We start from the raw sequence: 14,183 nt of genomic DNA, 5'->3' as shown, positions 1-14,183 counted from the left end.
AAGCGGTATTAGTACCATTAGATCCCGCTGAGCGGCGTGTCAGTAGCCGGACATTAGTCGCTATCATTTATACAGCCGTTTTAGATCGTTCTATACTTTGAGAGGAAGTTGGTGTCATCTTTTATCCGTTTTTCTTTTTATATTTTCTTTCGTTTTTCTTTCTCGCTTCTTCCTTATATATAAAAGTTCTAGTTCCCCCTTTTGTTGATAGATGGCGTCAGTATAAATGGGTTTAGTTTTCGTCTTTCTGGATGACGACGCCATAGGCCCGAATCGCGAACGAGCGCTTACATCGGCTGGTGATGATGTCATTCGAAGGCGTTAATATTTCCGATTAGATTATACATTTTCATTTTCAAGCGTGTTCCTCAGCTGATTTCGTATCGAAATATACCGGTCACGTACATTTACTAGGTGGTGTAATTGTATATCAGCCGGTATTTTATGGCTAGACAGCTAGACGATTAACTTAAAATTACCTAATTTGAGTTAAAAGTTTCATTATTACGTGCGGAATTCGTTGTTGCTATAGAGTGGTTTTGGAATTGTTCAAACATTTTCAAAAATTCTTAATAGAATAATTTATAAAATCTAAAATTAATATTATTTAGAGGTTTTTAAATTTTTCTATTAAAGGGAATATAACCTCAGGTATTTGGTGTGGAACACCAACGCTTGCAGCTCTAGCCGCTCTTGCCTTTGGCTTTAAAAATATTTGGCGCCACTGTACAGGGAAATTTAAAAATTGAAGGGGTCTTCCATAAATATTGCTTTGCAGGTTATATTCCCTTTAAGGACTTTGAAGCTAATTTAAATATTTTTTTAATTTTATGGAAAATTTTAATATTATAAAACTAATTTAGATAATGTTTTTGAAATTGTACCGAGATTTTTAATATAAAGCTAATTTAAAGATTTTTTTAAATTGTACTGAAAATTTTCATATTATAAAATTAATTTAGATAATTTCTTTAAATTGTACTGGGAATTTTAATATAAAGCTAATTTAAAGATTTTTTAAATTGTACTGAGAATTTTAATATTATAAAGCTAATTTAAGTAATTTTTAAAATTGTATTGATAATTTTAGTATTAATATAAAGCTAATTTAAATAATTTTTAAATTGTATTGAGAATTTTAATATTATTATTTATCGATTTTTAAATTTTAAGTTATAGATTTTTTTAATTCTATCTATTCTGAATTTTTAAGTGATAAAGCAATTAAAGAAAATCATTTTAAAGCAGGGTTGGCAATCGATTTTTTTATTTAAATCGGATTTTTATTGATTTTTTTGATTTATTTGATTTTGATTTTAATTAAAATTTCAAAGTTTTATATAATTTAGTAGCATAATTTTACCTAAAACAAATATGTTTTAATTTTTAAAGACTAATATGTATAATGAATTTATTAAATTTAAGATAATAATCATATTGAAGTTTTTATTTTTTAAAACCTATTTTGGTAGTTTTACAAAACAAATTCGGCGGAATCTCCACCCCAGGTAGAATCCAATGCAACATTATCGGGAAGTACAAGAAAGATTATATTTAAACCTAAATTATAGCAATTGGCGAGGTTTTTTCTTTTTCAAAAATACTTTATAAAAATTGATTTAAATCAATAATTTTTTTGAAAAAAATCATTGATTTAAATAGTGATTAAAATCAAGTTGATTTAAATCAGCCAAACCTGTTTTAAAGTAACTCATGAATTACTATTAATAGATGATTGGAAATTATAATAAAAAAGAGCACCGTAAGAATTAAATAACGAAGAATTTTAATAAATTAAACTAGCTACTTATGAAGTAATTATCCCATTAATAATAAGAACGTTTAAGTATAAACGCATTCATCAACGTGTTAAATTACCGGCTATCCCTTGCTTTTACAATTTTCATTGGATAGATTTTAAATAAATACCGGTTAGTCGTAAAGAGGTGAAGCGTAGATATGTTTTAATATTCGTTAAACCCAAAGCGCATTTATAAACGGTACCCTACGCTATACTTACGCTCATACCGAAAAATGTTTTAGTTTCAAAATTCCATAATTTAATACCTTGGGACAAAGTCGACAAAACTAGACTTTGGAAACTTGTTTCTTTCAAGAAACATTCGACTTTTAATTCCCGTTAAATAATTATGCATATTAATATTATACCGTCTATATCATTTGAAGTTCATCATAAAAAAACACACAAAGAAAAAAATTGCCGACGTGCATCGTATGTGAAATGAAGCTTATCTACCAAGGTGGCTGTACTGCGGGATTGGTACCTCGTTACCTCGGTTCGCGTTACCAAACTGTTCACGCTATAAATCATTTGGACTGTATTTTAAGCTTTATCTTTAGTGTCAACCAACCATATTATTTCTCGAAAAACGTGTGAAAATTTCTCTAAAAGGAAGTGTTCGCGTCCTTTTTCCGAGTGCAACTCACGTTTCGGTCTCAGCTCATAATCACGAGGGAACGGAACAAAAACTTCTGAGCTATTTTATAAAAAAGAAACAATACAATCCTTTTCTGATATGAATCTATGGGGGATTTAGACCTAACCCTCGCGAAATTGTCTTATTTCGTATAATTTAACTCGGAATTGAGTCGCGGATGTTTCTGTATGTGACGTTTCCGCCAAAAAGACTTCACGCGTGCTGGTGCTGTGTTGACGTTAAGAGTCTTGTTCTGCAAAAATATTTAATTTACAGGGATATAGTTACTTTGCTGTATTTTTTTTGGGGTTGCGCAAGAGTTTCTCGGCTTTAAGAGTGACTTTGCAAAATTTCTGTTTTCTTTGAAGAATGTAAACAGTTGAGAGTATTGACGATTATGAATGAAATATAAATAAATTAAAATTAAATAATTAAATTAATCTAATAAATTAAATAAATAAATAAAAATAAAACTAATTAAATCGAATAAATTAATAAATAAAAATAAAACTAATTAAATAATAATTAAATCGAATAAATTAATAAATAAAAATAAAACTAACTAAATAATAATTAAATTAATCTAATAAATTAAATAAAAATAAAATAAAAAAAATATATAAATAAAAAAATAAAATAAATAAATAAACAAAAAGTAAAATTAAACAAATAAATGAATAAAAAATTAAATAAATAAATAAAAAATAAAATTAAATAAATAAATAATAATTAAATAAAAAGTAAAATTAATTAAGTAAATAAATAAATAAATAAATAAAATTAAAAATCAAATTAAATAATTAAATTAATAAAAATTCAATAAATAACAATATATAAAAAATAAATTATTAAGTGCGTTAAGGTATTCTGTTTAAACCTTAAGACTATTTTTATTGGTTATTCTTTCTGAGCAGGAAAATAATATTAATTACCACTGAGAAGGGACAGATATTAGAATGAAATGTTTTTAAGTAAAAGACCAAGATTTTAATTACTTTACCCACTTATAGAACTTCAACAGTGAGCTTTTGTATACAATATCCATTCTTATCTATTGGCTAAAAAGGAATGCGTATTAAAAAAATATTTTTAAATAAAAGACCAATATTTTGTAAACATTGTATTACTGACTCGCTGCTGGGTATGTAAAATAATGTCACTGAGTCGGGTCAGTGTACGCCACACTTTATCGGAAACCAAGCGTCGGAAACTCAACTGACATTTAAAAAAAATCTAATTTTGAGTTTCTAGAGCAGCATACCTTAATTTTGCAAATTTTAGAAATAAAATACGTGTTCCTATTACAGCCCCGCATTATTTGCGGTTAGCTATATCTTCTATTGATTAAATATCTGAACAATAAACTGGTGCACACATTTTATAAATAACTGTGGCGGGGGATTCATTCAGGTAGCAATATTTCCCCATTGTTACGTATCTCTCGCAAACCTAGAATTAATTTCATAACAAACAGGGACAATTTTTATTACGATTGCTGTGATAATTTTTTTTCCAGTTAATAATTTTAACCTACTTAACGAGGTATAAAATCTTTCTTCGAACCAGTATTCTTCGCGTATGTAATTATACGACGAACGAGTTTTGCCGCAATTAAAATTACATTTTTTTAATTGACGTTATACCGTTAGATACTAATTAGCCGAAATAATGGCCTGCCAATATTTCCGTAATATTCCGACACAGAAAAATTTAATTTCTTCGCTGTCCAAATTTAATTTCTTAAAATGGGAAATAATCATTACCTTACAATAAGGTTCAATCACGTTCCACCCTTTATGACTCCATTGTGTGGGCTTACATAGGAGGAAAGTATATTTTTATTATTATTAGTATTATTATTTGAGGTTTGGGTGTTAAACCTTCGCGGTACATACCGACACGTAAATCTTACGCTTGGTATATATAGAAAACTGGTTTTAACAATATTTTTTCCTTTAAACCTTTGGTGACTTCTCAGTTCGTCGATTTTGGGGTTTTGAACTTTTGAGACTTCCATAGCGTATTATTTTGGTCGAAGTGATTACGAGACCTATTTTGGGGTCGAATTGTGGGTGCTTTTATGAATTTTCCACAGTTACGTTCCCTCCCTTTACGGCGACCCTCCTAGGGGGGGGGGAGTCGGTTATCTCCCCCGAAAATTAGTTGTCCCATATCCGTGAGCTTCAGAATACTATAAGGGTAATTTCTACGTCCGTTCCAAATATTTTTTATAGTCTCGGCAATATTGCCTGGGAAAAACGTACCGTTGATTTTTATCTATAAGGTTTCTGGTTTAATATAAAGGTTACTTTTTAAAAACCAACATTGTTTAATAAATAATCTTCTAACTTTAACCGGAAAACGGAAATATATGAGTAACTTATGCCCTTGAAACTTTATTGCAAAATAACGGGGAAATTTAATTTATTTACGAAGCTGTTTAAAATGTTTTAAGTATTGCTCTGGTTAGAGATGCAATAGGCTAAAAATGACTTTTCATTTTGTCCATAAATCAGGGTTGCCACGGTACATTCCTGGAAAAGTCAGGGAATTTGAATATGGGTATAAACGTCAGGGAATTTTAAAAATTATTCTTAAAATCAGGGAAATGTCAGGCAATTTAATTTCGGTTGCAAATAGGGAACTTTTTCTAAATTATAGGTTAAAAAATACAAAATCTTGGCACAAAATAAGTCAGGGAAAATCAGTGGCGTAACGAATTGACGTTGGGCCCTGGGTTGAACGCGAAAAAGGGGCCCCCACCCTACGTGTGGCAGTGATTCCACAATTTCCCACCCGGGCCACCCCTTCTTGTTCGCGATCGCGATGGGGCCCCCTAAAGGTCGGGGGCCCAGGGAAACCTGTCTGGCAAACCCCGTGTACGGTACGCCACTGGGGAAAACCTGAAAAAGTCAGGGAATTTGATTGTGAAAAAACTGTAGCAACCCTGTAAATGATCCGGTAATACTTATTATTCATTTTAATTAAAAGAAATATTCTAAATCGAAAAATCGTCTTCTAACACGCTTTATAATATGTTTTAAACGTGACCTCTGTTCTTGATAAACCTGGTGACATAAATTAAGTGTAAAATAAGATATATTAGATAGTAAATTTGAGATAAACAATTTCAAACCAGTATCATTGCCGAAATAATTTACATAGAAATTTAATTTTGTTAAGCCTTGAAATATTTGGCGAAATATCAAAATAAAAATCGGCATGGATTTGAAAAACCTTAGAATTTTCTATCATTGCTACTAAATGACGTACATTAGTCTCTATCAACTCTTATAGAGTCTATCAATAAAGTAAGCGTTATATTGATTGATACGTAAACATTCCTTCAACGGGTTTCTCTCAACCACAATAGCCCTACACGAGAAAAAAAATCGTAACTATTGTATTACGTAGAAATTTGTTCATCCCTCTGGCGAGAGAATGATTTGTTAATCTTCCCTCGGAGTATAGGATACGCGGAATGTAACGGACCTAAAACCAGAACCCTGGCTCGCTAAAATCGTTATTTTCTCCCCCTCAAACTTCTTCGTCTTAGCGGCATTTTCTTTTAGTCGAAGTATAAGAAAAAAAAACTAGTTTCGGTTACATCGCCTCCGAAGCTAAAATCTCTAAGCGGAGGGGGATCAAGCCCTGGATCTTCGGGAGCGAGTTTTGTGTTATGTGGAACATTAGACTTAGGCCCGGTGATGAAGTCGCTTTTGTAGAAACGAAAGAGCCGAAGTGGTAGGAAGGGGTGAAGTTGCGTTGCATGTAGCGACCTTCATTTTATATAGGCGCGGGGGGAGGTGCTTTTGAAACCGCGTGAACCCCCCTTCTTTCGCTCCTATGGCCCGTCTTACTTATTACACCAAGAGGCTCGAATGGAACGCCCACCACCCCCGGAATTCATTTTTTGAACTGAGGAACTAACTTCTCCAGTTTTCGAGAGTCGGAAAAAACGAGCAGTTGGAATTTCTCGAACGGTCGTTAAGACTCGACTTCGGAACGGTTTTTTTTAAATTACGTGATCTATTTATACGAATGTATTTATCATTTAACGTAATTGTCTTATTTCCTGAATTTCGGGACGGTTATCAGCCAACCGTCATTTGATTATGATTTTTAAACGCATCCTTTAGCATCGGTTTGTAAGACAATACAGCTCTCGTCACTCCCACACTAAAACGGGTAGAATAATTTCGAAACGGACTAGAGAATTGATGGATTAGTAACATCCGCCTTCTCGCTCCAAGAGCCCTTGTTCGTTATTGGTTGGAAGAATTGTTTTATCATCCATTTTTTCGCGCCGTCTCCGCCGGTTGATACGCCGTTTTCAGTTGTTGGCTCATCGCGGGATTCGGATGTTGTTTTGTTGTGTTCGGTGTTTTTTATTTGGATGATCCACTCGGTTGGTGTTGTTGGCGTAACCTTATTTAACAATGGTTGTAACCCTTTGGGTTGAGAGGAATAGTCCGAGAAGGAAGAGTGGGAAGAAAAGGTTCACCAAGGTAATTGTAATTGTTTGTTTACTTTATTCCAACATTAATTGTTGTTGTTTGTTTGTTCAATTATTTGTTGTATATTGTAAACGGAAGCTTAGTAAGTAAACTTAGAGAAGAAATTAAGTTTATTAGAATTAGTAAGTTTGAATTTAGTTATACCCAGTTGCAAAATTACTGAAGAAATTAAAAGTTTATTAGAATTAGTAAGTTTGGGTTTAGTTTACCACGTATACCCAGTTGCAAAATTACTGAAGAAATTAAAAGTTTATTAGAATTAGTAAGTTTGGGTTTAGTTTACCACTTATACCCAGTTGCAAAATTACTGAAGAAATTAAAAGTTTATTAGAATTAGTAAGTTTGGGTTTAGTTTACCACGTATACCCAGTTGCAAAATTACTGAAGAAATTAAAAGTTTATTAGAATTAGTAAGTTTGGGTTTAGTTAACCACGTATACCCAGTTGCAAACTTAGAGAAGAAATTAAAAATTTATTAGAATTAGTGATTTACTCCGTGTGCTTGTACACTCACAAGGAGACGACCCGAGGTGTAACACACCGATTTTGTTCAAACTCGGGGGTTTGGTAGACCTTCATGTAACTTGAAACACCCTAAAGGGAAATGTCTCCATAGGCAACCGTTTTGCCATGGCAACCAAAAATGTTTTTGACAACAGAAACTAGAAATTTTCCCATAGAAAATAACATGGGAATCTGACCAATATTAAGGGTACCCCCTGTAAAAAATTTAATTTTTGAAAATGCTAAAAATAGAAAATATAAATAAGAAAATAATGAAAAAGTTCAAAGTTGATTAAAATCTTTACAGGGGTACCCTTACATTTGGTCAGATTCCCATGTTATATTCAATAGGAAAATTTCCATTTTGTATTGTCAAAAACATTTTTGGTTGCCATGGCAAAACGGTTGCCTATGGAGACATTTCCCTTTAGGGTGTTTCAAATTACATGAAGGTCTACCAAACCCCCGAGTTTGAACCAAATTGGTGTGTTACACCTCGGGTCGTCTCCTTGTCAGTTGCAATCTCCAAAAAACGGAAAATTCTAAAACAGAAATATCTTTTAAAAATACGCAATTTACTTTATTTACCAGAATTGAGGTAACGCAAAGAGGTACCCTGATAAATATAAATATCAAGCAATCAAATCCGAAATTCGGCGCATCTTGACCCTAATTGTACTAAATCAGCAAACTTTTTTTTTCCTTTCTAAAGTTGTAACTGAGTAAAGTTAATTTATTTAAGGTGTTGAGATTTTTATTCAGTTTCATTTTATATACTTAAGTTTCTTAATGCTTAGTTACCTTATTCTGAATCAATATATATATATATATATATATATATATATATATATATATATATATATATATATATATATATATATATATATATATATATATATATATATATATATGCTCTTTAGTAATTTAGTATAAATTTTTAATATTCAACACAGAATTTAAATTTAAAAAATTTAGTTTAATCGCGACACGAAGTCATCCATTGGTAATTCCGTATAAATGTAAAATACGTGGTTCGCATTTCAAATGAGACAATTATGGAACCGTGAACCATCAACTAGAAGACATCCAAGATGTACAGTTAGACACTTTCCTCGACTTAAAAATTTTGTAGATTGAAAAAAAAATGATCTGGATATTTTTTATCTGTTACACAAAACCACTTTAGTGGAAAGTGTTAAAAAACTAAAGTAGGTGAAGAATAATACCTTTTTGGAAAGCTAAGGCAGACTATGGTTTCAACCAATCGTAATTGGTGTTGCGGTGTATGACAAATAGTCAACCAAGCTAAAATAATTAACAAATCTAGGTTCCACACACTCCCAGTGTTATATATTTTTAGCGAAACGTTTCTTAAAACCGTATTTTCGGTTTATTCCATAAATTATATTTCACTCGAGACTCGTAAAGTAAGTTTTATACCTATATTCGGCTTATTTTCTCAAATGGCTTTTGAATATAAACTACGATCCAGATTTAAATATCTCTGGGAAATTCCCTTTCATATAGAAACTTTATATTTATTTATAGCCGGAGATAGCTGGCCGCTCTTTGTAAACGTGTATTAATACTTCTCACACTCGCGCCATGATTTTGCCTCATTTAGTATTTCCCTAATGCAAATCGAGACTGCGCGCTAAACGGACGAAAAGGCAAAATACTTCTCCAAAGTCATTAGAAGAGTCTTAGTTGTTAATTGTTTCCTTTAAGTGAAAGGCTCAAAATAAATTTAAAGTTTGAGCTGACCAAGTGGTACTTTATTCCGATACGGACTGTACCATTTGCCCGCTTTTAATTCGGCTTTCGACTAAATTTGAGTCCGGTTATAGGATAAACTATATATTTTAAGAAGATAGTAGAAACGACGTCAGGCCCTTTTGCTTCTGGTAATGAGTCTTTTTGTTTTACCTCCTCTTTTGTAATCTTAACAGATTCTAATTTTAATTATCTGTGTCGGCGCTAATTAAGGGGACTGTAATCGATACCGTGTTTCGGAATGATAGCGCGGTTTGAATTTCTGCCCGCGTTTTGCGTTGCCTTTCCACCTGATTTGTGATGACGCTTTAATGTTATTCGCTATCTGAAATATGAAATGACGATTTCGAATCACGCGCGAGGTTTCGCGATGTACGAGTAAATAATTTAGGCCTAGCCCGCTCGGAATGGTTCGTGTATGCACGCGTTGAGTGATATACTAATTGATGGACCCAACATTCCGTGTTGATATGGAAAATAGTCATTCCTAGAATGGCACGTAAATGCGTACATCGACGCGTGCGCGATACGTGTACAAATACGTGTAAAATTCAGGTTAATGTTTCGCGACTACCATCGCTAAGCCGCTATGCCGTAAACTGATACCAAATTGAATTTGAGAACTTCAGAAGTATTAAAATTATATCGTAATATGTATACAGAAAATTGATAGTACTGCTAACTGAGTAAAAAAAGATAACTTTTAAAGTCTTGACATTTTGCTTACAAAATATAACGTACTTTATCGCTTTTACTTATAAATTCTTATAAATATATCAAAAACATTGAGCCATAGGAAATCCCAAATTTCTTTTGACGTACAAACGATTGCACTTTTGACTTGAAATTAACTTACTTACAGATTGCATATTTGCATATTAAAGGAATTGAGACACCCGTAATTGAAAATCCTCTTGCGTGGATGGGGTTAAAAATCTCTTTAATTTAATTTTTTTTACAAATGTCGCTTAAAAATTAAAGCGAAAACGAATCTTTTCACGAACTTCCTGTATTTCCACATTTTTAGCCGAACGGAAACTAGCCGAACCTTCTTTTCCCTCTCCCCAATAAAAACAGTAAATCTAAACGGCTTAACAGTATAAACGTACTTCCTACACCAGTTTACATATCAAATTAATACTTTTCTTTTTGCTTTTCACGCCTTTAAAATTCTACAAATAAATAAACAAGCTTTTTAAATGACATCTTCTCGTATAATAATACAGTAAGCCTTTGCAATTAATTCAACGAAAGAAAAGTGGTGGGATAATGTAATTTCCCATAGAAAATTTCCCTTTGATTTCTTACGACTAGAAATCCACTAAATATGGACTTGAACTTGCCTTCCGCGTGGGTTTAGTTCAACCCACGTTGCGCCACTTAGAGGCCCTTAATTAACGTGTTTTTTTCTCTACATCCTCTCCACCCATCGATTCTTTTTCTTAATTTACGACTTATAAGATCTAAGAATATCCGCCGTTTTATTTCTAGATTTATTTTTTCGGGGTCGATACCTAATCCCGAGCAAGATTATAATTTCGATGGCAAACCTGTCCCGTTAGTCCTAGATCTGGCCGTTTCTTTATTGGCTGATCATTACTTTACTGGAATCGTCAATGTACGCTATATAGGGCCTCTCTTTTTCGGGTCACCCTTGAATTAAATTCAGCTGTCGCGTGTAAGTGTGCCGGGTGGCGTATTGCGCGAATTAGATTCGCCTTGAGCTCAAATGCCTCTTTGGAAATATTACCTGACGTTGCAATTTGGTCAATTAGATGCGATTCAATTTACATATTTAGAAATATCAGGTGTTTGAATACGTAATATATAGACGACGGACAAATATTTCCATTCAAATACACGTTCTCCTTTGAGATTGGTATCGATTGATCGTTATTGAAGCTGGTTGGCCTGTTATGGAACGCGTGTCCTGACATCAACCGTGTATTTCTCCATTGAAAGTCAATGACAACGGGCTCAATGCCATTTATGACTTTTTAGAATGCTTTTAATTTAAAAGGAGTTAGCTTGCAGTTCTATAAAAAGAAAAATATTACTTCGTTAAATTTGCATATCTTTGTTTATAACATAGTATATATCTATCGATGTAGTCTAGAGTATATTTATCGATGTAGTCTAGCGTATATCTATCGATGTAGTCTAGAGTATATTTATCGATGTAGTCTAGCGTATATCTATCGATGTAGTCTAGAGTATATTTATCGATGTAGTCTAGCGTATATCTATCGATGTAGTCTAGAGTATATTTATCGATGTAGTCTAGAGTATATTTATCGATGTAGTCTAGCGTATATCTATCGATGTAGTCTAGCGTATATTTATCGATGTAGTCTAGCGTATATTTATCGATGTAGTCTAGCGTATATCTATCGATGTAGTCTAGCGTATATTTATCGATGTAGTCTAGCGTATATTTATCGATGTAGTCTAGCGTATATTTATCGATGTAGTCTAGCGTATATTTATCGATGTAGTCTAGCGTATATTTATCGATGTAGTCTAGCGTATATTTATCGATGTAGTCTAGCGTACATCTATCGATGTACCGTAGCGTACATCTATCGATGTACCGTAGCGTATATCTATCGATGTACCGTAGCGTATATCTATCGATGTACCGTAGCGTATATCTATCGATGTACCGTAGCGTATATCTATCGATGTACCGTAGCGTATATCTATCGATGTACCGTAGCGTATATCTATCGATGTACCGTAGCTTAAATCTATCGATGTACCGTAGCTTAAATCTATCGATGTACCGTAGCTTATACAGAGTTCGTACACGACCTGGAATACCTGGAAAACCTGGAAAAATCAGGGAATTGGAAAATGTTTCCAAAAGGTCAGGGAAAAGTCAGGGAATTTGAAAATAATTCCCAATGGTCAGGGAATAGTCAGGGAAATTTAAAATGGTCCGAAATAGTAAGGGAATTTTAAAATGACCCCAAAAACAAATTCCGCAAATAAATTTTTGAAAAATTTATTAAAAATACAAAATTAACATTTTTAAAGATTTTTCCTCAAAACATAAATTTATTCTACAAAAATGGTCAGGGAAATTTGGCAATTTAGTCAGGGAAAACCTGGAAATGTCAGGGAATTTTGTACGAACCCTGTTATATCTATCGATGTACCGTAGCTTATATCTATCGATGTACCGTAGCTTATATCTATCGATGTACCGTAGCTTATATCTATCGATGTACCGTAGCTTATATCTATCGATGTACCGTAGCTTATATCTATCGATGTACCGAAGCTTCTATTATGTTAAAATACAACATATTAAATATAACACAATCTTAAATATGCAAAATTAACTAACATCTTTCGTGTGAGGTGAAAACTACACTATAAAAACTCTATATGTAAACAGAAAAATCAGGAAAAAGAAAACGTATCTAATAGGTTCTTAAATTTAGCCCAGTTTCGGATATCGATTATCTAATTAGTGGTTCGCCTCGGTAAAACTAATGGTTCTTCATTGTTAGCGAATTAGTCTCAGTCGAATAGCTTCACTCTTTAATAAATTTCCGAAGCGAAAACAGGCGATAGAGGGCGCAGCTCGATATTGACGATCGAGGATATGAATATAGCCCGCCGCTCCCATCAGCTTTTTGTATTTACTTATCGCTTTGGGGCCTCCAAATTAACGAGTTCGCCGCTACATACGATACTAAAGACGTCACTTGCCTGTCGTTAATCGCGACTTCGTAACGTATCCAACTATAGATGCCCTCGTAGAGATATCCAGTAAATCAAAGTTGCGACGGACGACTAAGCTCGTGACGTCGTTAAAACGGCTTAAAACTACCATTACGGGACGGGCTAATTGCTCAAATGAGTTCACTTGGCCCTAGGTGTCCTTGCTTGAGTTTAATTTACTCAAAATATTTTGGGATAATTTAGGCAAATCGCTGAGGGAAATATCGAGTTTAATATGCAGATTCGGTTGGCTCTAGCTAATAGCGTTGGATATTTTTCAAACTCGTTTTTCAATATTTTCGATGTAATAAACTCTCTCCAGGGTATCTCGAACTTTAAGGCTAATTTATTTGCCCCTGGTGCGTTAGATATCGTCGAGATTGTATTTATTTATACTTTGGGAGACGACTTTTAGCGCTGCTCCAAAAAGGATTTACTATAAAGTAAATTTGGTCTTAACCAACTTGCTAAAATGGGAAAACAAAATCACGTGACTACCATTTCACAGACAACTTCGATTCGGTAACTCGTGTTCATAGTTGGCCGTGCGACGGTAAATAAATAATATTCCTTCCAGATACTGCAGACGGCTAATTAACTTCCACTTTTCTATTACAAAATGTTCTAAATAATAATAATGAGATAATTTAGAAGAAATCGATCAAAATTTAAACCGCCATTAGCAAAATAAAATAAATAAAAACCGGTGATTATTATTAGCCAATATGCAACTATAGAACAACAGTATCGCTTTAAAATGTGTGGTTGTAGATTTGTTTTCAGTTTTCCATATTTCAAAAGTCTCGCCAGAAATGAAGTTTTAGTTTCAATTATGTACAATTATTTTGCCCAAGAAGACGTTTTTTGATTTAACTTACGTAGTGTTTTGGTCCGAAAATGTACAAATAATTGGGAATAATTTAGAGTTAATAGTAGCAAGAAGTTAAAAAAAACCCCAAAGGGTTAAAAACAACATCTAACCCTGCTTGGTATAATATTTAGGGGCGAAATCCGAATACCGGATGTTCTTCGACAACCCTTTAAAAGAATGAAGCTCTTAACGGAATTACAAGGCTCGTCTCCATTGTTTTCGAAAAAATATTTAAACTCTTTATTTCGTCACCATTGTTTTTACGGATCACGAACAGTTAAAAAGAAATTATTCATTTTACATTGTTGTTAAATCGAAAGTATTTTCGAAGATGCGCTTTCATTTTCTAAT

At 33.0% G+C, this 14,183-nt stretch overlaps 1 protein-coding gene across 12 annotated transcripts in view; it reads left to right on the top strand.

Annotated features, from left to right (window-relative positions):
• raskol (Ras GTPase-activating protein raskol) overlaps positions 1 to 14,183 on the top strand; it is a 192,299-nt gene that overhangs the window by 162,248 nt on the left and 15,868 nt on the right. Inside the window, exon 1 of one of the 12 annotated variants that reach the window (XM_090175860.1) lies at positions 6,799 to 6,946. The exons of the other annotated variants lie outside the window; for them this stretch is intronic. Within the exon in view, the coding sequence (XP_090031986.1) occupies positions 6,878 to 6,946 (69 nt within the window). The 5' untranslated portion in view covers positions 6,799 to 6,877. Of the gene's footprint in view, positions 1 to 6,798; positions 6,947 to 14,183 lie in introns of those variants that run through there. 12 annotated transcript variants of the gene reach the window in all.

The sequence above is a fragment of the Leiobunum rupestre genome, chromosome 5, assembly GCF_980474605.1.
Source record: "Leiobunum rupestre chromosome 5, qqLeiRupe1.1.hap1, whole genome shotgun sequence".
Lineage (NCBI taxonomy): Eukaryota > Metazoa > Arthropoda > Arachnida > Opiliones > Sclerosomatidae > Leiobunum > Leiobunum rupestre.
Note: the sequence above shows the minus strand (reverse complement) of the source record. Positions and strands in the feature narration are given on the sequence as shown.